Source organism: Lolium rigidum, chromosome 7 (genome assembly GCF_022539505.1).
Source record: "Lolium rigidum isolate FL_2022 chromosome 7, APGP_CSIRO_Lrig_0.1, whole genome shotgun sequence".
Classification (NCBI taxonomy): Eukaryota; Viridiplantae; Streptophyta; class Magnoliopsida; order Poales; family Poaceae; genus Lolium; species Lolium rigidum.
Genome location: NC_061514.1, coordinates 32327631 through 32348015, shown reverse-complemented (window position 1 = coordinate 32348015; position 20385 = coordinate 32327631). Strand labels below are relative to the sequence as shown.

The 20385-nt window shown below is 42.9% G+C and overlaps 1 protein-coding gene across 5 annotated transcripts; it reads left to right on the top strand.

Moving 5' to 3' along the window:
- The first annotated feature begins 11633 nt into the window (after positions 1 to 11633).
- LOC124677079 lies at positions 11634 to 17268 on the top strand. 5 transcript variants are annotated; one of them, XM_047213076.1, is made up of 9 exons: positions 11634 to 11866; positions 12154 to 12596; positions 13112 to 13211; positions 13768 to 13830; positions 13971 to 14088; positions 15113 to 15204; positions 15929 to 15990; positions 16397 to 16493; positions 16638 to 17268. In XM_047213076.1, exons 2-9 carry the CDS (start codon positions 12226 to 12228, stop codon positions 16692 to 16694), a joined length of 960 nt encoding a protein of 319 aa, XP_047069032.1. In that variant the 5' UTR covers positions 11634 to 11866; positions 12154 to 12225; the 3' UTR covers positions 16695 to 17268. The 5 variants fall into 5 exon arrangements, with proteins under 5 accessions (XP_047069032.1, XP_047069031.1, XP_047069028.1 ...); XM_047213075.1 differs by having other exon boundaries at positions 11635 to 11866; positions 13962 to 14088; positions 16644 to 17268; XM_047213072.1 differs by having other exon boundaries at positions 11638 to 11866; positions 13962 to 14088.
- The last annotated feature ends 3117 nt before the right edge of the window (positions 17269 to 20385 follow it).

Sequence of the window (20385 nt, the reverse complement as noted above, 5' to 3'; positions counted from 1 at the left end):
TAAAATGTAACCACCACATGGTCAATATATGCAGCTTCTAGGGTCATCGGACCCTATCCCCGTTAAAAAACGGCCGCTCACCGGAGTCTCTCAGCTCAACGGCGCCACCTAGTGGCGAAGACAGGAGACCAGTAGTCATGCCCCCCCCCCCCCCCCCCCCCCCCCCCCGCGCGCACACACAATAACACCATTGTTTTCGTTTTCTTGCTAAAAAAATTATGAACATCTTCGCCACTAACGGCACATATCGGTTGGAAAATCAGTCGTTGGACCTCGAATCATTTGCTTCGCTGGTTGTGCTAGAGGCAGGCCGACGTTGACCGCATCTCCCCTAGATCGGAGCTCCCTCGGTGGCGGCCGGAGCATGCCATGGGGAGGGCTACCGGCGGTAGCCGGCACCGACCTGGCCGGAGTGCACGTGGCTTCCTTCGATAAGAGGTAGGAGAGGATGTGTTCTAGTGGCAAACGCTCATCCGAATTTGCTCCATGTGCAGGAACAAGGAAAAGGGGAAAAAGGGATGGGAAGGGAAGGGTAATTTCTGGACGATTGACTCAAAACGTAACCCATGCCTTCTTCTCTGATGGAAATTTTGAAAAATTTATACGCCCTAAGCTTCGGAACGGAGGGAGTATGTCATGTACCTAAATTTACATTGAAATTCTACGAAATACAAAATATGAAAGAGCTAGACACCAACCCCATTTTTTAAGAACCCCTCCCGTGGCGCTCCCCAGGGCGCCGCTGGGGGGCCGATCTCCCTCCTTCCGCCGCCCCCTCCCTCCATTTCTCTCCCTCCGCCGCTGCCGTCGGCGCTGGCCACGGTGGCGGCGGGCCCCGACGCCAAAGTGCCCGGGGGGTTGTTGGAGGCGGCGACCGACGGTGGCGGCTGGGGCGGCGACCTCCGGCTTCGGCGTGCTCCGCGTCTAGGGCGGCGTCCCTGGATGTGCGGCGGCGGCTCCTCCTCCACGGCCTCCGGCGATGGATGGTGGTGGCGGCGGCTGTTGGATCTTGTGCCCGCCGAGATCCATCGTCGGCTTCTGCTGGCGACGCGAGGAAAGGGGCGGCGATGTGCGGGGCGAGGATGGTGTGGTTGCGGCTTCCGCCGTCCACCGAATTCTCCTTCGTCATCGTTGGTCAGTGGATGGCAGCGTGGGGGCCTGTTCGTCTGCTTCGGGTTTGAAGGTGGTAGTCCTAGGGTTCTTCTTCTGCGAAGATTAAGACCTACCGGATGCTGATCCTTTTCATCTAGCCGGAGTGTTGAGTTCCGGAAGGCTCCACCGACAAATGCATCAGCGCATCTTTTGCCTGTAGTTTGCTGGATCGGGTGGTATTCGGTCGCGCGCACCCATGCTTTTATTCCGACAGTTTGGTTCTGGAGGGAGCGGCGCGAAGCTCTTTTTCTGTGTTGACATCAAGTGACTATGGATCCATGATGAAAGTCGGAAGAAGAGAATTTCATGAAGGCCGGATGGGAGGACTAGCTAAGGGAGGTTAAGGTCTCCGCGCTGTTGAGGGACTTGCTTGGTGTTCCGGCCTTCACAGCAGCGGTATGAAAGTGGGGGCGACAACATAGGTGAAGTTCAGAATCCTACCTTTCAGGGTGAAAACCCAAGGTCTGGCCTTAACTGGTTGTGCCTGGCAATGACCTTGTTGGAGGCATTGTTTTAAGAGCGGGGACTATCTTCAGGGTGAAAACCTAAGATCTTTGATCGGGCGACGACGGTGTTAGAGCATTGTTCCCTTCTTGAAGGCGTCGTTTTTGGAGAGTCTGTATTTCAGGTGTTGTCTTGGTGGTGGATGTATTGCTGTTGTTAGGCCCGAGATACTGTAGCGGGACTTTTGTTTCTTAGTTTTTTTTTCTTTTTTTGGCTGTGTGCATCCGTAGTGCCATTAGGGTGTTGCGTTGTTGCAGAGCCTATATGTAATTGGTATCTTTCGATATTAATATATTCTCTTTATTAAAAAAAAGTAGTATGATTATTAAACACTTGGACTGTTGTATGCAATCCACATTATTCGGGCACGGCTGCGCTGCTGTACTACTCCCACGTTCGAGCACGGCCGTGCGAGTGCGCCGTTCGTGTTTGCGTGCGGTTTACTTTAGAGGAGATCACGGCGGCCGGGTTCGTTGAGTGGTCAACCTTAAACACGACGTGATGCTTCGCTTCATGATTCATTGATGCAACCGCTTCTCCTGCTGACAAAAGATGAGCAAGCCTTCAGCCTCGCCGCGCACTCATGCAAGCACGCTAAGGGCATGAGCAATGGAGGCAGCTGTCTAACTAGTCTTGGATAAAATTTTTGACATATGCATGCCATGTTATGGTCTCATTAATATATCTTTCTCTCAAAAGCTGATTGTTTTTTTTCTTTCTCTCTCACATTTTTACTCAGTTTTCACTTTATGGCTGAAGATGCTGCCTCCTGATGAAGAGGCTGTCTCCTTATCCGAACCTAATTTGGACCACCCGAACCAAAATAAAGCTGTGAGGCAATACCCCTGGGGCTATGCATTGGCCATGCCCTAATGGGATGATGATGCAACGCAACTCTCCGGCAACTATCAGGACGTCCTCACTTTCTGCTGAGGTCAGGAGCAGCGCTTTGCTCTTGTTTATTTGGGTGGAGATATTTTTATGCTTCTTTGTATAATTATTTTAGATGGCTGATTCATGTTGTTATTGAGAGCGACCCTTCTAAACACTGATGTTATTACACGCTGTAATAATAATTAAGGCAGTGTGCATCGCTTCGATGCAGATGCTGGGCTATATTCAGAAAAAAAAAGATCAGGTGGAGATATTTCATATTTGTGCCATGGTGGAGTATTCTTCTTTCCATTAGGTTGCTGCAACAATTGGTTTTGTAATGTCCTTTTTTTTTCAATAAAATCTTACACTAATAAATGTTGGCCCCAAAGATCTGGGTGGGTTGGGTGTTCATGGCCTTGAGGTTAAAAAGTCAGCCTTACTAGGTATATGGCTGTTCAAGCTTCTTACCGAGGATGGTGTATGGCAGACTCTCATTAAGAGAAAGTACATCGGCGAGAAAGCGTTATTCCAAACCTGGGGACTCGCATTTCTGGGCCGGCTACAAAAAAGTTTTTCTTCCAATATGATACTTTTTCGATTAAGGATGGACCGCAGGTACGGTTCTAGGAGGATTCTTGGCTAGGGAATAGGCCTCTTTCTGAACAATATCCGGTGTTATATAGTATTGTTCGTCGCAAAAGTGATACCATTGCTTTAGTAATGGCGATCTCACCCCGTCAGTGACGTTTAGACGAGATTTATATGGTCCGAGGCTAGTTGCGTGGAACGCCTTACTTCATCGTTTGGAATCCATTCAACTTTCTGTAGGCTCTGATGAATTTCGTTGAAACTTACATTCCAATGGAAAATTTTCTGTAAGTTCATTATACAATACAATTATCCAACCTAATATATCAGTTGATAAGAACAAGAAAATTTGGAAGATGAAAATAGCACTAAAAATTAAGATTTTTTGTTGGTATTTACGTTGAGGGGTGATCCTAACCAAAGACAATCTTGTTAAGCGTAATTGGCCCAGAAGCAGTCAGTGTGTGTTTTGTCATCACAATGAGACGATTAAACACTTATTTTTCTAGTGCCGCTTTGCCAGATCTATATGGTCATGTATCCAAGTAGCTTCTGATATATATCCTCTGACTAGTGTAGCCAATATATTTATGTTGGCTTCATAGTATTGATCGCAGGTTTAGAATGCTTATTAGAGTGAGAGCGCTTGCCGTTGTATGGTCGCTATGGCTATGTAAAAATGACAAAGTTTTTAATGAAAAGAATTGTTCTCTCTTGCAGGTTATATACCGATGTATCGGTGTTCTCCGTTCGTGGTTTGCGTTGTAGAAGGTGGAGAACCGCGACCTCTTTATGGAGGTCTGTACACGGCTGGAGGCTACGGTGAGGGATACTTTTTTCCCCAACATGGCCACCACTTTCCCCTTAGACGATTTAGAATTGTTCATGCTTGAGACTTGGAAACGGCTGTGTGGATCCTAGATATGCATAGGCCGAGAGTAATTGCTTGACTTTTAAAGTAATAAATCGCCCATTATTGATAAAAACAAAATGCTGGCCCCTCCCTCTAAATTTATATATACAAAATGTTGGTTTCTTTCTCAGTGGTTTCCGTTCCCGATCGGTGCAAGCGAAGCACCCGTCCTACTCCATTCTAATTTGATCTTTTTGGATAGGCATATGATTACATCAATCCATGCTGGTATGTTCCCCAAAAAAGCCGGAATTGTGTAGGATCAAGCTTCTTAACGTGATTATTAGGAAGTACAACTCCGTATCTACAAATGTGGTTTCATGCTGTACTTGGTTCAACCTAGTGGCGGACCTAGGATTTTATTTAAGGGTATGCCACACCAAATTTTGACTTGCATTTTCCTTAAAACCAAACGTAGCTCCAACCTTGTGATGAACTAAACACTGCGCCTACTCGAAAAGCTATGATCATTGGGGTTTAATTTAGTACAAAATGTTGGAGGTGGTCCTAGTACCATCGGATCTTGCTCTAAATAGTGTGTCCGGGGCAACTTAGATCAACCAATCGCAACATGCGAAACAAAAAGAGAGCAGGTACGAACCAGTCACAGCACGCTCCAAACAAAACAATAAAAACGTTTGAACAAAGGATGTTTCTTCCAAGGTAATCAAGACGTACGCATGCGTAGCTTTGGTAGTCTGGGTCTCCCAGCTGCTCACTTTCTTGTTGCTGAAAGGCCAACGACACCGAGCATTAGCTGCTAATTACTTCTAATCCCAAACCGAGGTCCTCTATCAGTGACAGACCATGTGATTAGGAACTAAAACCAAACAGACATCACTGTTAGGCTGTCGCTGTGTGGCCATATGCTAGGTAAGACTACCCACAATGGTAATATCATATGTAGTATCATGCATCTTATGTATGTAAAAAGCTAATGTGGCAGTGTAATTAAAGATGGGAAAGAGGATTGTAGTATCATAGGAAGATACTATATCATAGCACGTAGTACTAAAAAATTAAATGTCAAATACATCTTGTACATAGATTTGCATTGAGATTCTACAAATCAATTAATATAAGAAGACTATGATACTAGTACATGATACCATGCATTGTGGACATAGTAACATGTAGTAGTATCATATGCATTATATTTCTATATGATACTATGCATTGTAACTAGTCTAAAGCAGCCGCTGATTAATTAGTCGTACTAGCTAGTTAGTGTGCTAATTAACTTGTCCCATTTGCGATCTAGCGTGCGATTTGCGGTGTCTTCACCTGACTTGTTTTCTTGAGCTTTTGCCTGCTTTCTGTCCGCGTGTGTCGTATGGCATACGTACGCTGCATCTGTTCCGCTGATCATACAACAGGCGTGCTGCGGGTGGTTAAGTTCTAACGGTTTATCGAAGTATCTAACAAGTGGTTATATGGAAAGTGTTTCTTGGGAATTGCTTCTCCGCTGGATGCCTCGTGCTACTCCGTCCGTGTCATATTACTAGGTATATAACGTTTGTTTAAAATCAAGTATTGTATTCTTTAACCCAATGCCTATGATAAAATATCAACATACATAATAAAAAATGATATGATAATACATTGTGTTACCTAATAGTAATATTTTTTAAAGGAATATTTTTTTCATATTAATTGATTAATCTTGACAAAGTTTAACTTTAATCTAACCTTATGTAGGAAGTACTTCCTCTATTTCAGTTTACTAGTTCTGGATGTGTACCAAGGTCATCAATTTGATCCATATAATGTAAATTGTATAACACAAAAATTATACCATTAGCAAGTATAAAATCTAAATTTCTAATGGTATATTTTTGACAATATGAAATAGAGGAAGTAAAAAAAAAAGTAGCAAGAGATGCTTGCATTGGCCGGGAGAAAGAAGGAATCGAGGTGGCTAGCTGCTTTAATTCACCGACGTTGTTTTCGCCCATTCATGCCACGGTTTTGCACCGTGAGCCACAAACAGTGGACAAAGGATTCCTTCGGTCGTCGTGTCCGGCCGGACCGCCTGTGCAGGTGCGTACATCTTTCTGACAAACTTTGAGCGACGTGTGCCAGCCCAAAGCAAAGAGCCTTTGCCTTTGGTGATGTTCATGCGGGTTAACTTTGTCGAATGTTCCCAAGGGCACGTCGGGACAACGGAATTCAGGAGGCAACGGGCACCTGTATGTGGCAGATCTTGAACGACATGTATGTGGAATGTTCGCAAGGGCATGTTTGATCTTGAACATAGTTCAGGAGGCAACAGGGACGTACAGCATATATATGTTTCATTTTCTCTCGACCGTACTGCGCATCTTGTCGTGTCGTGTGACCTAGCCTCTTTTTTTTTATACGTGTATCTAGAAGTGTAATACTAACCTCCGTCTATAAAAGGATGTCTCAACTTAGGACAAATTTGAATGTATCTAGATACTAAAATGGGTCTAGATACATTCAAATTTTGACAAAGTTGAGACATCTATTTATAGACGGAGGGAGTATATATAGTGTCTATTTCGCTTTGTTTGAACAGAGGATGTAGGTATAAAGCTTATCAAGATGTATGTACCACACACTCCTCACGTTTTGTGCGGCCGAGTAGGACGGCATCTAAGTCTCACTTATGGTTTATTTTATATTTTCTAGTTCAAGATTTTGATACAATTTACCCACAAAAAAAAGATTTTGATACAATTCTGCACTAGAAAACACAAACTAAACTATAAACGAAACTTTAAGTGCGATCTCAATTGCACCTCTCCTCTGCTTTAGTTGAAAGTGGAGGGAGCAACACCGGCACTCTGTTATGCCCGAAGATTAGTTTCACTTTTTGTCGCAATTTTTTTTTTTGCGATGATCAAAGAGGAAATTGCACAAACCACTTATTATTGTTCTATTCGTTGCACAAACTACTCATTTTTCACGTCTTTTGCATAATACACTAAATTTACCTTATTTTTTTGTGCAAAGGTCCAAATTCGAATTAGGCTGGTTAATAGCAAATCTGACTACCATGGACCTAGGGTCAGTGATGGTTGTATTATTTTGGTGTGTGACACATGAAGTTTGAGACATGATGATGTTCATGATGGCAATTGCTTGATGTCCACGTAATATTTTGGTGTGTGAGACCTGACGATATATCTGTAGTACTTAGATTCTAAAATAAAAGGATTAATTTATCATCTTCGCCTGTGAATTTATGTATGACAGACATGACTGCATTAGGATTTGCAACTTTATCTTGTCCTTAGTTTACTTCTCTAAATTATTTCAAAATTTTCCACATTACTTTTCATACTCTTTCAAATAGTACTATATTTTTCTGATTTTTTTTAATTTTTTTGAAAATTTCAGAAAATTTTGGTGAAGCACATAAAGACTGTAAATGTTTTAGGCTGGTGATCTAAACTACTGTATTTCAAGCTTTTCTAGATTTGTTAATCCATATAGATTTATTTACTGGATTTTTCATATTTTAAAAAATATTTGAACAAAAAGGCTAGTTAATAACACAAGGCCGCCACACCATCACGGACCATGGGTCGCGCTCGTTTGATTTGCCGTGAACTAGAGTAATCCTGGATTTGGACCCTATGCAACATGTTACATGTATAGTTATTTTTTTGCAAAAGACGAAAAAAATAAGTAATTTATACAACATAAACAATAGTGAACGATTTATGCAATTTTCTAACGATGAAAATATATGAAAAGGAGTAGAACGAATGGCTAGTATTTATTTGCATAGAAATTTCAGGTCAAAGGCTATTCCGCGTCACGATCGGAAACATTGTGGCGATGGCCCACGATTAAGTGCATGGGGACTTGGAACCCCAAAGCTAGCTGACCCAGCCGAAAACTGACACCGGGATGGGACGTACGGCTGGCCCGTCCAAGTTGTTTCCACTGCGTGTCTGTAGTCAATATGATCAATGTTAGACTTGTCAGTCACTCCCGAGTGTTGCTTGCACCATTGCATGTTGCTCAATTATCTCCATTCATATATTTTCATTGATACCAAACATAGCTATGAATGATGAATTCATAGAAGCTAAATCGTACGTGTCTGACACTAATGAGAAGTGGACTATATTACATAGTTAATGCTATTCCATTTCCATTGGTTTATAAATCATCGATTTTTACTATCTGAAACGGAAATACTTTCTCCATCCACTAATATAAAATGTTTTAGACACTTTAAAAATAGACTGGATACGAAACAAAATGAGTGTACTTACGCGTAAAAATATACCAGATGCAAACAAAAGTACGTGAATCTATAAAATACTAGAGCGTCTTATAAAACAGTATATAGGAGCATATGATATGTCTGAATCGGTGAAGTATGTTATATAAATTTCATGCAGAAAGTAGATTTAGCTATACGATAAGTCTATTTCATTTAAAAAAAATGTAGGGTCTACCAGTCTATGCAATTATGCATAGGAACTTGCAACAAATAAATTGAAGAGGGTAGATGCGAGACTTGATGCTCCACCTTGGTTGATTGAGTCAGTGGTGGGTGTTGGTTCTTTTCCACGTGGTTTGGGGTCATCCACGCACACAATATTCTTCTTTGTTCTAATACATAATACTTCTCCTTTCTAGGGTTTGCAAGTTCAACCAAATCGTGAACTCACTTCGATCCATATTGTGTGTCATTCCCCAACATTTAATATGAATCCAAGAAGTATTTAATCCATGTAGGGTAGATATAACGAATAATAAGTGAGTGCTAATGATTCACGCCTCCATGATCATTGCGACTGACTCTTTGATATTGGTGTGAGATGGGGGAGACGGGCAGATGGTAGTCGCGACGGGTGGAACATTAGACCGCTGCCTTCTTCTTTCGTGGGAGGAAAATGGTCCGTGAGCATCTTAGACATTTCTGATTTGACTTATTCCATTTTCGAAACGTTAACTTTTTGTACATAATATTATAATTTTATTTGAAACGAAGATGCCAAGGGAATATTTTCTATCGACATGGCATATGCCTTTCGTTGCAAATGCACTGGTAGTGTCGAGTCGTTTATAATGTGATATAGAGTCATTTGAGCCTATCAACCATCGTTTTCAATTTAGATACTTATTTCAAATGCTCCAACTTGTGGATTTAGAAACTGCTAGAGCTAGCACTCGTACCGCATCAGCTCTGCGATGATAGGTACGGAAACAACATACATAAATTGCATAGTTAACTAAGAAAACGAAGAGTACTTTTTATTTTCTTTTATATTGTGGTAGTTGATTCTACTATAATTGACTAGGTAGTTTGTCAACGCAGCTGGTTATAAGATCGTACTCCCTCTGTTTTAAATAAATATTGCAACTTTTACTAGACATCCATGTCTATATATTAAATACGTTAAAATCCATCCATATCCACACTAAGTTGTAACACTTATTTTGCAATGGAGACAGTTCGGTCTAGCCGTCAAGGTGTGGGTGGAGCAGATACAAGACCACAATGCAAAAAATTCGTACTTGCTCATTAAAGCGATCAAGATGCAGTTAACCTAAAACATCACATGCAAACAGTATAACTGCAAATTGGCCGCGCCTTTTCAACGGGCGAAGATTAGTCAAGCACATTTCGTTGGCGTGAAATTGTCTCGTCCAAGTAGCAGGATGCCATCAACCGCCAAAATCCACCAATGAGAGCACGAAACGTGTGACATTTCCATTGGGTACCCGCTGCCTTCACCGAAAGCAAAAGCCAGGGGATTCGCACGTGCGCGTGCCCCCACCTACGGAGCCTGCACCATCATGAAACTGACGGGACGGGACATCCATGTGGGTCCGGTTCGTCAGCGACGTTCTCAGCTGAAATCTGTTCACCGCCTTTATCTCGCACTGCCTCTGTAAATTCATAAACATAGTACTATCTCCGTTCCAACAAATAAGTGTTATATGATATTTGGAATGTAAAATCAAGTAAATTTGATCAAGGTTTTACAAAAACTCATGAACGTCAATAATACAAAATCAATATCACTAGATAAATGTATTTTTCATATGGTATCTATAGAATATCATGCTTGTTGATAGATTTTCTAAAATATAGTCAAACTTTTATGTGGCTTGATTTTTTTTATATGGTATCTATAGAACGGAGGGAGTAGGTTTTTATTGCTAATATATGAGTCGACTGTACAATCGTATATGCCAATTTTGATTTTAGTCCTCTCAACACGACCAATCTGAGGGCTTAAGACGTCGACCTAGATAAAAGAACTCTAGACTAGTTAGATTTATCAAACCCATTTATCTAGGATTTACGCATCGTTCACATGTTTAAGTTTCTATTGCGTGAAAACTCTCATGAAAAATTGCATTATCCACACCAAGGAACTTCTTTTTTCCATTGAATTATTGTTCACCATCTATCGTTGGCTTACATGGCTTTTAGATAAAGACATGCCTTTGTATTCAACAAATATACACTTTACGAGACATCTGCTCGTAGATTGAGAAGAATGTGGGATACAACCTATCATTTTTCATACGGGAGCTGAAAATCAGGCGGTGTAAAATAAAATGTCAATATTTTGGGGGAGGGGGGGGGGCGCGAAATGCTTATTTTTCTGCATCTAAACCCTCCATGAAAAAAATTCATACCTGGGGGGGGGCGGTGGCCCCCTGACTTGCACTAAGCTCCGCCAGTGGGAATTGCGAATATTTCTGTAAAACGATGGGTTATTGTCTTAGAGCGCAAGCATCTGTAACACCTGCAACGATAACTCTTTCAAGATATAAGAGGAAATTAAATATTTCACAATGAATGAATCACGACTTGTCCACTTTTCTGCACTTATTTTATTTTTCTCGGGGAGTAAGATTATATTGGTCATTGTGGATTTTGGTAGATCTGGTAAGTAGAAAAGTCAATATACACTATAAATGAGACTTGTTAATGTAGTTTTTCACGTAGCAAAGTTCATATCCGTAACGATACGTTCACAATACACAACTTGCGAAAAAAATCTGAAATTTCAGAACGGAGGTAAGTACAGTTTTCCTTAGTCCTTGATAAGACCCACACGGGCCCCACCTGTAATGCTGCAGCTTTGGCCAAAATCCGCATGAAAGAGACCTGGTACGCGCACCAATTCGATCATCATCTCCACAGTACCCGCAGCGCAGTACCACCGTTGGTGATTCCGCAAGGAACGATCCGGAGATTCCCTCCAAGCCCCACCGGTCGCCGTCCGATTGGCCCTTCCGCGGCGCCCTCACCGTCCATCGCACGGACGGCCAGGATCGCCCCATCGGCCCGCCCGAAACGTTTCGTAGGCCGACACTTTGCCCGCCAAATGGCAGGGCCCCGTAATTTCCCGCGAAACCGCGGGGTGCAGTGGGTAGCGCTGGTGGAACTACGCGAGGGCAGGCATGGGCGTGATAGGCTAGCAGCCTAGCCTAGCTCTGTTTTTAAGAAGAAAGAAGACTCGCAACCAAAAACTGAAAGGAGAACCACACCGGCGATTCGCTCGTCCGTCCGTGCGTGCGTCGGAGCAGGGAAAAGTGATTCTTGCTCTGTTGGTTGATCTGCTGCGGCGGCGGGCGCGAGCGAGCGAGCTTCGGCTGGCTGGCTGGCGGCGGCGGGGTTGGTGCCGGAGTTGGAATTCGAATTGGGTTGCTGCTGGATTTGGGGGGCTCAGGCGGAAGCGGGGCCCGGTGGGAGTTTTCCGAAGTCTCCGTGGCCCGTCGTCAGGGCGGCGGCGGTTGCTGCGCAGCGGAGCGGGTAGCGAGCGAGCTTCCCGCGCCATTGCATCGGGAGCTTCCGGTGGGCCGCCGCGCCGGGGTGCCGGAGTAGAGGTGAGTCGCCGTGTTCCGATTCTCCCGTGGGTGTGCTGGTCCGGATTGGGCGATTTCGGCGCGCGCTTGGTTGGTTGGTTGGCTGGCTGCTGTTGCTGTACGGGTGGTTGGGGTGGTGCGCTGGGGGTGGGGGCCTCGTGCCCGTCGCCCTCCCAAGCTTCGATCGGATCCTCCTCGGGACTCGGGAAATGCCAAGCTTCCCTGCCGCGCGCGCGGGGAGCTCGCCGGCGAGTGTTGCTAGCTTCGTCCAATCCTTTGACTGATTTCTCCGGGCTCGATTTGTGCAGGTCGATCCGAATTGAGCGGCCGAGGATTTGGCGGTTGCTGCCTATGGGTCAATAGATCGGGGGATTTCAGCTATGGCCGCCGATTCCAGCATGGGGTTCCACCACCAGGGGATCACCGCCACCGCCGCCTCGGTGTACAGCAACCACCACCACATGCTCTCCTTCCAGTCCAGCAGCGACGCCGCAAGCATGGGCGGCGCTGCCGGGATGGGATTCGTGGCTCCGAGGAGCATGAGCGAACGGAGCAGCACCGCGGCCATGTACCTCTCCCCGAACACCACCACCAACAGCAGCAACAACACCGGCGGGTTCGGCAACACGACTTCGTCGAGGAGCTCGTCGTCAGGGGGCAACACCACCGCGTCCAAGTACAAGTTCGTCACCGGCTCGCCTTCGGAGTGGAGCGACCGCGAGCTGGGCATACTCAAGGAAGGGCTCGTGAGGTAAATCCATTGCTGAATTACTGTTGCTATGTACTACTGTGGCGGCGTTGCTTGTGCTGACGGAGCTTGCCAGTTTGGTTGTGCGGCAAAGCCTCCTTTTCACCCCATGTGATGTGCTTACGCTAATGGAGCATCAATCACCAAGTCTAAAGCAAGATTTGTGCAGCTGAACCTTTTACCTTTTGAGTTTTTGGCACTACCGATACCCCGAGCGCATCTCCTATAGCATCGCTGTCGTTGTTATTTGGCAAGCTGTAGAATTGCACTTGGTTTCTTTCAACAATAAGCACGTATTATTATTAGCCACAATTCGAGCACTCCATGACTGGATTTCGCATTACCAATCAGCGCACCAGATTCTAGCTACTTGATTCCCGTCAAAGGAATCTGAGAAAGAAAGAAAGAAAGAAAGAAAGGAGAATCATGTCAAATGTCACCGTCTAGCTTGAGCGCCATGTCTAAGAAACCAAGCCAGATCTTTTCAGATGCTAATTCTTTCTTCCATGTAATGGCAGGTTTGCTCGCGAACCTAAAATCATGAGGTATATCAAGATAGCGGCTACCCTGCCCAACAGGACCATCAGGGATGTTGCATTGCGGTGCTGGTGGTCTACAGTTAAGTTTCTTCCAAATCTCTAACTATCTATTCTCCGTACTTGTTCGGTTCCGATGTTAATGCTTGTTCTTTCCTGGTGTGAAATTGAACACAATTTCTTTGCCTTACAGATAAGGCGCTTAAGATTCTATCAGTTTATTTTTCCTTTTATGTACTACCTCATTTTTCGTCGTGAGTGATTTTGTAAATCCTTACCTGAATATGCCAATGTCATGATATTTTGTACCTTCTGAGTATAGATCATAAAATAGGTAACTTGAAGGATATAATACTTCTAATAATGCTATCACTAGATGGCCAGTTACCAACATAAGGATGGAGTATACAGGGGGCGTAATAAACTATCTGTGTCCTGTCCTGGGAAAAAAATTACGTATCTGCATTTTTATGAGTAGTGTGGTGATCATGTGATTCCAACCTAGATATAAGTATCACGATGGTTGGCATTTTGGATTGTTTTCTTACTGCATGCACTGTTTCTTTCTGATATATATTAGTATTACTGCACATGCATATCAACAACTATGTTTTGCTGACATGCGCTTATTGTAACAGGGTAAAGATAGAAGGAAGAAACCAGATGGTTTTTCCACAGGGAAAAAGTTGAGGGACATGAAGGTATTTCTACTTATGGTTGCCTCATTTACAGTACCTTCTCTTGGTTGGTGTACCTTTTGTGTTGTGCTGTTTCTGTAGTACCATTTCTTTCCTAGTACCAATCATGTTATCTCTGATAAAGTTTTTGACAGCCAATGCAGGACCAAATGGTTGCATCCGCCCCGATGGCTAATTTTCACATGACACCTACAAACAACTTGACCCCTTTCTCGATATCGATGCAAAGTCCGAACCAGCAGTGTCAAGTTCCCAGAGAAGGTTAGCCCCCATTTCTATCCTCTATTTGTTCTCTTCTTCTTGTTTGGTATTTCTTAGTATTATCCTCACTTTCTCCGATAACTTTTAAGGTTTGATTCACAGTTTGGTCAAGGATTGTCAAATAGCAATGTCACTAGATTTTGAATGGTGTCGAAACCAGCTAGCCCCAGTATATCTGTGTAATTTTCATTGCCCACATGGTTCAAGCGTCAGCTTTATGGAAAAACATAATTATGCGAATAGTTGAAAATTTTCTTCAGATACTCTTGTTATGATCTTAGTGGAAATTGATGATTTCTTTGAATTCAAAATGCAGTCCGTTTGCTTAAGTTCTTGATGTTTTCCTTGTTACCTTTGTAGTCAGTACAAGCTTCATCTGGAAGCAGCATCGTGATGCATTCAGTTGGTGCGTTTCTATATGTAGACTGTGTTTCCTAGATCCAAAACAGAAGTGAAAAAAATAGCATAAACTTTTTAAAGTTTTAACATGAAATTATGGATTAGCATGCATTTTTAGAACCTGTTGTATATGCATGGTTTTAAAGGCGCCAAGGCGTCCTAAGTCGAAGAGGGGGGCGCTCCGACGCTTAGGCGGACGCTCTGGACGCCTAGGCACCTAAGGCGGGCGTTTTTCTAAGGAGGGGGAGCGCTTGGACGCTTAGGCGTCGCTGACGCTTAGGTGACGCCTTTAAAACCATGTGTATATGAAATGCCCTGAAGGTTGTCAAGATCATGTATTCATGTTAAATTAAAGGAATGGACGGTCCTTATGCCCTTGTAGGAGGCAAATATTTCATTACATTGCACACTCCTATTTATATTTTTTTGTCGTTGTCTTTCACTTAATTGTGCTTCAGTACAACTCTGCACAGAAATATGTGATAAATCACGTCACCTTCATTGCTATTGCGTTCAACTACCACATGTTGATTCCTTTTCATCTGACAAGGCTTATTTGTATTCATTCTTAAGTTGCATCAGCTGCATGTTTGTCTCATTTCTTCTTATACATCCATTTTTGAAGCAGCTTCTGTCGTGGACAGTGCAACCCAGCAACTACTGGAGCAAAATAATCAGTTACTTAACCAGATTGCTGAAAATATTAATACATTGAAGGTATGTGTGTTGATATGCTTCCCATTTTCAGGTCTTAAAATTCATCCTTTATAGTATCCTGATTTCCCTTGTGTTAGCCAAGGATCACATGGTGCCTGCCAAACATCTGAATTTCATAGTGGCTGTTGGTTTTACATCTTGCATATTAAATTTCTCATGATTATTTGTGTTCACAGCTATTCGTTCCACCAAAATTGGACATAATGTTGCTGCTATAGTAGTGCACTACTATTTGAATTTTTGAAAAAACCAAATCACGAGATTCAAGCATCTCTGACATAACTCAACCCATATGCCTGAATGTCTGATACAGTGATGCCTTACAATTTTAAATTGGATGCTTCAGCAACATATGCTATAGAAGTGCCCTTTGTTCTGGGTGCACTCTGTACTCTGTGGCCATTAAGTGTCCTTCCCTTTCTTTGATAACTTTAGTCCATTTCGAAAAAACTGATTCTTGATGTTTTGATCAATGGGAAGTATGATAGGGCTGTGTTTGTGCCTTAAAAGGTTGGGATTAGTGTACTGCGTCAGAACATCAATAATAGTTGAGATCATGCGAAATTTTTTCATCCGCCATTGAGTACTAATACAGGCTTGCATTTAATTTTGTTGGAACTTGTCGCTCTCATGGCCAGCTTTCATAACTTCAATGAATGTGATGAACGTTACAGGGGCGCATTCTGCAACTTACTTCATTCCTAAAGTTCTGAGTTTCTTGCAGACGGAGGAGAACATGGGTCTCTTTCTTCGGACAAATAACAACATCAGAACTATTTTAACCAGGTAAAACTCTGATATGTGCCATGTTCCATACATTGCTCATAGGCCTTTTCACTGTCATGATTTGGAACACATGCTTGGGGAGTGGCTATTTTCATTTCCTATTTGTCTGCTTCTATTGAACATAGCCAGGTCATATAATGTATTTTGTAAATCTGAATGTATCATACCGCCGATGATGAAAGGAACTGCGGTGCTATAGTGCAATAAGTAGCGGTGGCGAAAGGAGTCTTAAGTTTAGGGAACTTTGTTTAGTCTACAGCAGAACATGATAACCTGCTAATAGTTTGTAATTTTCTTGTATTAGTAACCTGTATTGAAGCCTAAAGCAATGTTAATGTGCTAATCCTAGGTAACTAGCTTATGCTTAATGCTTGGTTTACATTTATTTCATATTTTTGTTTTGCAGAATGAGCGAGACACCTGGCATCATGGGCCATATGCCTCCTCTGCCAGCATTTGTACAAGAAGACAAGCTTGATTCACTTCTTCAAGTTGATAGATTGGTAAGAACACACAGCCTGTCTTTCGTGGGAGAGGTTCACCATATGCATAACACTTATTAATGTGCCATGATATTAAGTATACATGCACTTGAAAAAGTAGCAACAGTGTCTCAGCTATTTAATAATGTTATTTTTATCCTCAAGGTCCAGTCTTACGGGGCAGCACACGCCGCTCATATGAAGCAAGAACCCCGAAGCTAACGTGTGGCATACATCAAAAGGAGAAAGACCTTTCCCTCAGTTCCATTTCTTTGTTGTGAGAAGTTCCTACAAGCTGATATACTGACCGAGCTGCAGGAATAGTTGCCGTACTTCCTCCGAGATCATTTCCTACCCTTCCTTTTGAAGCTTACTGAAGCTCAGGAAAGCGTATTTGGAGGGAACTGTGCATTTTTGCAGGGTATGCAAGCGAGTTGCTGCTGTTTCTCCTTCAACCACAACCACACGAATTCATGATTCAGGACTACAGCGAAGTGACTGTAAATATTGGATGGCGGAGGCGTATTTTGTTTTCCCCAATTGGCAGTGAATACAATTTTTCGGAAAGGGCAGCATTTGAATTGTTTCCAGTTTGTACTCTGTACAGTATGGAGCCTTGTTCTGATACACAGTTGTGCCGTGTTGGTAAAGCCAGCGAACGGCATTCCACTTCAAGGGGTTTCCAAGTGCGCAAATGCCCTTTAGTTTAGGTTTTCTAGTTACTCGGGTTATTGTCTTTTTTCTTCAACAAAAAGTGAGTATGGAAAAAAAAAGTAGAGGCGATGTGTCTGAATTCTGAACTATTGACAAGAGTTGATAAAAAAGTAAATCTTGGGTATCATCTTTGATTCATTGTAGAAGCTTCACGCATGCAATGTATACTTCCGTCGGGCACTATGCAGTGTGGATAAAATGTGAAGTGCATCATTTTGATATGCCTATGCATGTCTCGTGTCTGAAACAAATGATGCCTTCGGATAGGAATTGTATTTTTCTTTCTTCCAACCTATGCATGCTCTCGTGTTCTGAGTTTGCAGTTCAGACTTCAGGTTCAAAGGATTTCCCCAGAGGTACTGGTATTTAGTACATCATCAAGGCTTCAAAATATGAGATTTTGTTTGAACTAGCAAAGACAATAGCTAAGTAGTAGTGGAAGAATATTGCCCCAGTTGATGACTGCATATATCGATCCCAAATCTCATGGAAAAGAACCAATACCCAGTTTACCAACGTGGAGCATCAAATCTTTTATCTGCCCTTTTCACTTTATTCCTTCAAAGTTTCAATTCATAGATTCAGCATTTCTTTTGTGTTGAAATGGACATATAGCATACATAGGGGTAAACTACATGTCGGAAGCTATTTATACCAGAACATGCTTTGGCGATGCAGACATCGTATATATTTTGTGTTTAAGATAGTAGAAAGTATTATGTTTTATTAAAGCAAAACACATGCCCATGCTGTGGAATACATGACAGAATGCGAAATTCGAATACATGCCCATAATGCGGAATACTCCCTCTCCCGAACTAGATATCATAGATTTGTCTAGATTCTTATTTTTTGCGGGTAAGATTTGTCTAGATTCAACACGCTTATTTGGAACGGAGAACTAGCATAGTGGAGTATGGAGGAGGCATTTTGGTTTTGGCGCATAGGAGCATTTGCACCCATTATGCAAAATAATTAAAAAAACAATTTTAAAAATGTTAAAAAATTCTGACATAAAATTTATGGTGTACATCGTGACATTTTATGTTCGTACACAAGTTTTCGTGAAAAAAATATATTTTATGGGGCATGTACAAAAAAGACAAAATAAAATCCGTATGTAGTTCTGTTGTAGCATTAAAATTTATCTTTTTTACATGTGCCACAGAAAAAAAGTTTTTATCTGAAAACTTGTGTACGAACATAAAATGTCTAGATGTGCATGCAATTTCGAATTTTTTGATACTTCAAAATGTATTTTTCGGAAAGGGCAACATTTGAATTGTTTCCAGTTTGTACTCTGTACAGTATGGAGCCTTGTTCTGATACACATTTGTGCCGTGTTGGTAAAACCAGCGAACGGCGTTCCACTTCAAGGGGTTTCCAAGTGCGCAAATGCCCTTTAGTTTAGGTTTTCTAGTTACTCAGGTTATTGTCTTTTTTCTTCAACAAAAAGTGAGTATGGAAAAAAAAGTAGAGGCGATGTGTCTGAATTCTGAACAATTGACAAGAGTTGATAAACTAGTAAATCTTGGGTATCATCTTTGATTCATTGTAGAAGCTTCACGCATGCAATGTATACTTGCGTCGGGCACTATGCAGTGTGGATAAAATGTGAAGTGCATCATTTTGACATGCCTATGCATGTCTCGTGTCTGAAACAAATGGAAATTTTGTCAAAAGAGACCACCTGCCCCAATTCATTGACAAAAAGGACCACCTGTGAGACGAATTGACAAAAAAGACCACCTTATGTGTGGCGGCAGAGCCCCCAAGCGACACGTGGAGGATGCCGCCGGAGCCTGTGGCGGCAGGGGCCCGCCGCCGACCTGGCTGGCGGCACGTTATCCGCTGCTGCGCGCCGTTAGACGCCGTCGGTCTAGGTGGGCCATGCCGCCATCGTATGGGGCGGCAGGGTGACGTGGAGCATGCCTCCAATGCATGCGGCGGCAGGTCCCACCATGCGCATGCAAAGCTGACCCGGCCGACATCTGCTGCTGACACTGACTAAAGAGCTGATTGCACTGATTTGAAGGCCTGCTGAAACTGTCGGAGATTCCCGCTCGATACAGGAAATTAACCACCGAAAGCGGTCTATATGCGTAGGAATTCTGTGCTGATACAGCAATTAGAGCACCGACAGCCGATACCAATAATTGTGCACTAATTTTTTGGTACTGCTCACACTAATTGAAGACTATATAAGTCGGCTTCCCCGCATAAAAATCGAAACAGCAGGATCAAGTTTGCCTTCTCCGCGTCTCTGTTTCGTACGCAAAATATTGGAGTGAGTATGAGTGTGCCTTGCTCGGACCAAGATTTTAGGCCGATGAAGGGGAAGAATGCAAGCTTGCCACCGGGGGTGAGAGCAGAGAGGTGTTGGTGCGGCCGCCTTGCGAAGGTGAAGGAGGTGGTTGATTTTTCTGATAAGTTCGGCATGAAATATTTCATGTGCGCGAGCTATGATCATGATCCACCAAGGCAAACAAGTTCATCGTCCTCGAGGCCTGCGGTATGTTCTAACAACATGATTAAAAAAATTAATTGTATGTCATTAATTTTCGTTTATTAACCGTATTTTTTGTGTTGTAGTCTCCCCCGCCCCTTTGCATGTGGTTTCATTGGATAGACCAGGAGCAGCCGGATTGGGCACGCCGTGAGGTGGAGGAAAAACAACGGCGTGCATGGGCAATGTTCCATGAGGAAGAGCGTTTTGAAAAGGCTATGACTAATGATAAAGCAGAAAGAGAGAGACAGATACAAAAATTAAGGGCGGAGCAAGCTCGAAATCGTGAGGTGAATCAGAAGAGGATGGATGATGAGGCTGCACGTAGGTATGCAGAGGAAGAGGTGCGCAGAGAGGCCCGTGAAGAGGAGAGGAAGAGATTAAGGGAAAGAGCTGCCGAGGCGCAAGCGGCAGAAGAACGCGGCGACAAATCCGGAAAATGGCCACGGTGGACACAGGGAAAATAGAGTGATCTGTTGTACTAGCTATGTATGTTAATTTCAGTTTTACTTTCGCATTGTATCTTAAAATTCGTTGCAGTTATTATGTTGTATCTTAAACGTTTTTACTTATGTTGCATCTTCATTATTGGAGTTAATTTAGAAATTAAACTTATTGGAAGTAATATTAATATGTCTCCGAGATACATAGAAAAATGTCTCATACATAGATTAAATGCCTGTCGCGCGCATA

Bases quoted from the DNA above. Each gene is read 5' to 3' on its own strand.
- LOC124677079 (XM_047213072.1), top strand. From the start codon at position 12,226: ATGGCCGCCGATTCCAGCATGGGGTTCCACCACCAGGGGATCACCGCC. The intron at 12,597-13,111 runs GTAAATCCATTG...ATGTAATGGCAG, and splicing joins CTCAAGGAAGGGCTCGTGAG to GTTTGCTCGCGAACCTAAAA. The intron at 14,089-15,112 runs GTTAGCCCCCAT...CCATTTTTGAAG, and splicing joins GTGTCAAGTTCCCAGAGAAG to CAGCTTCTGTCGTGGACAGT.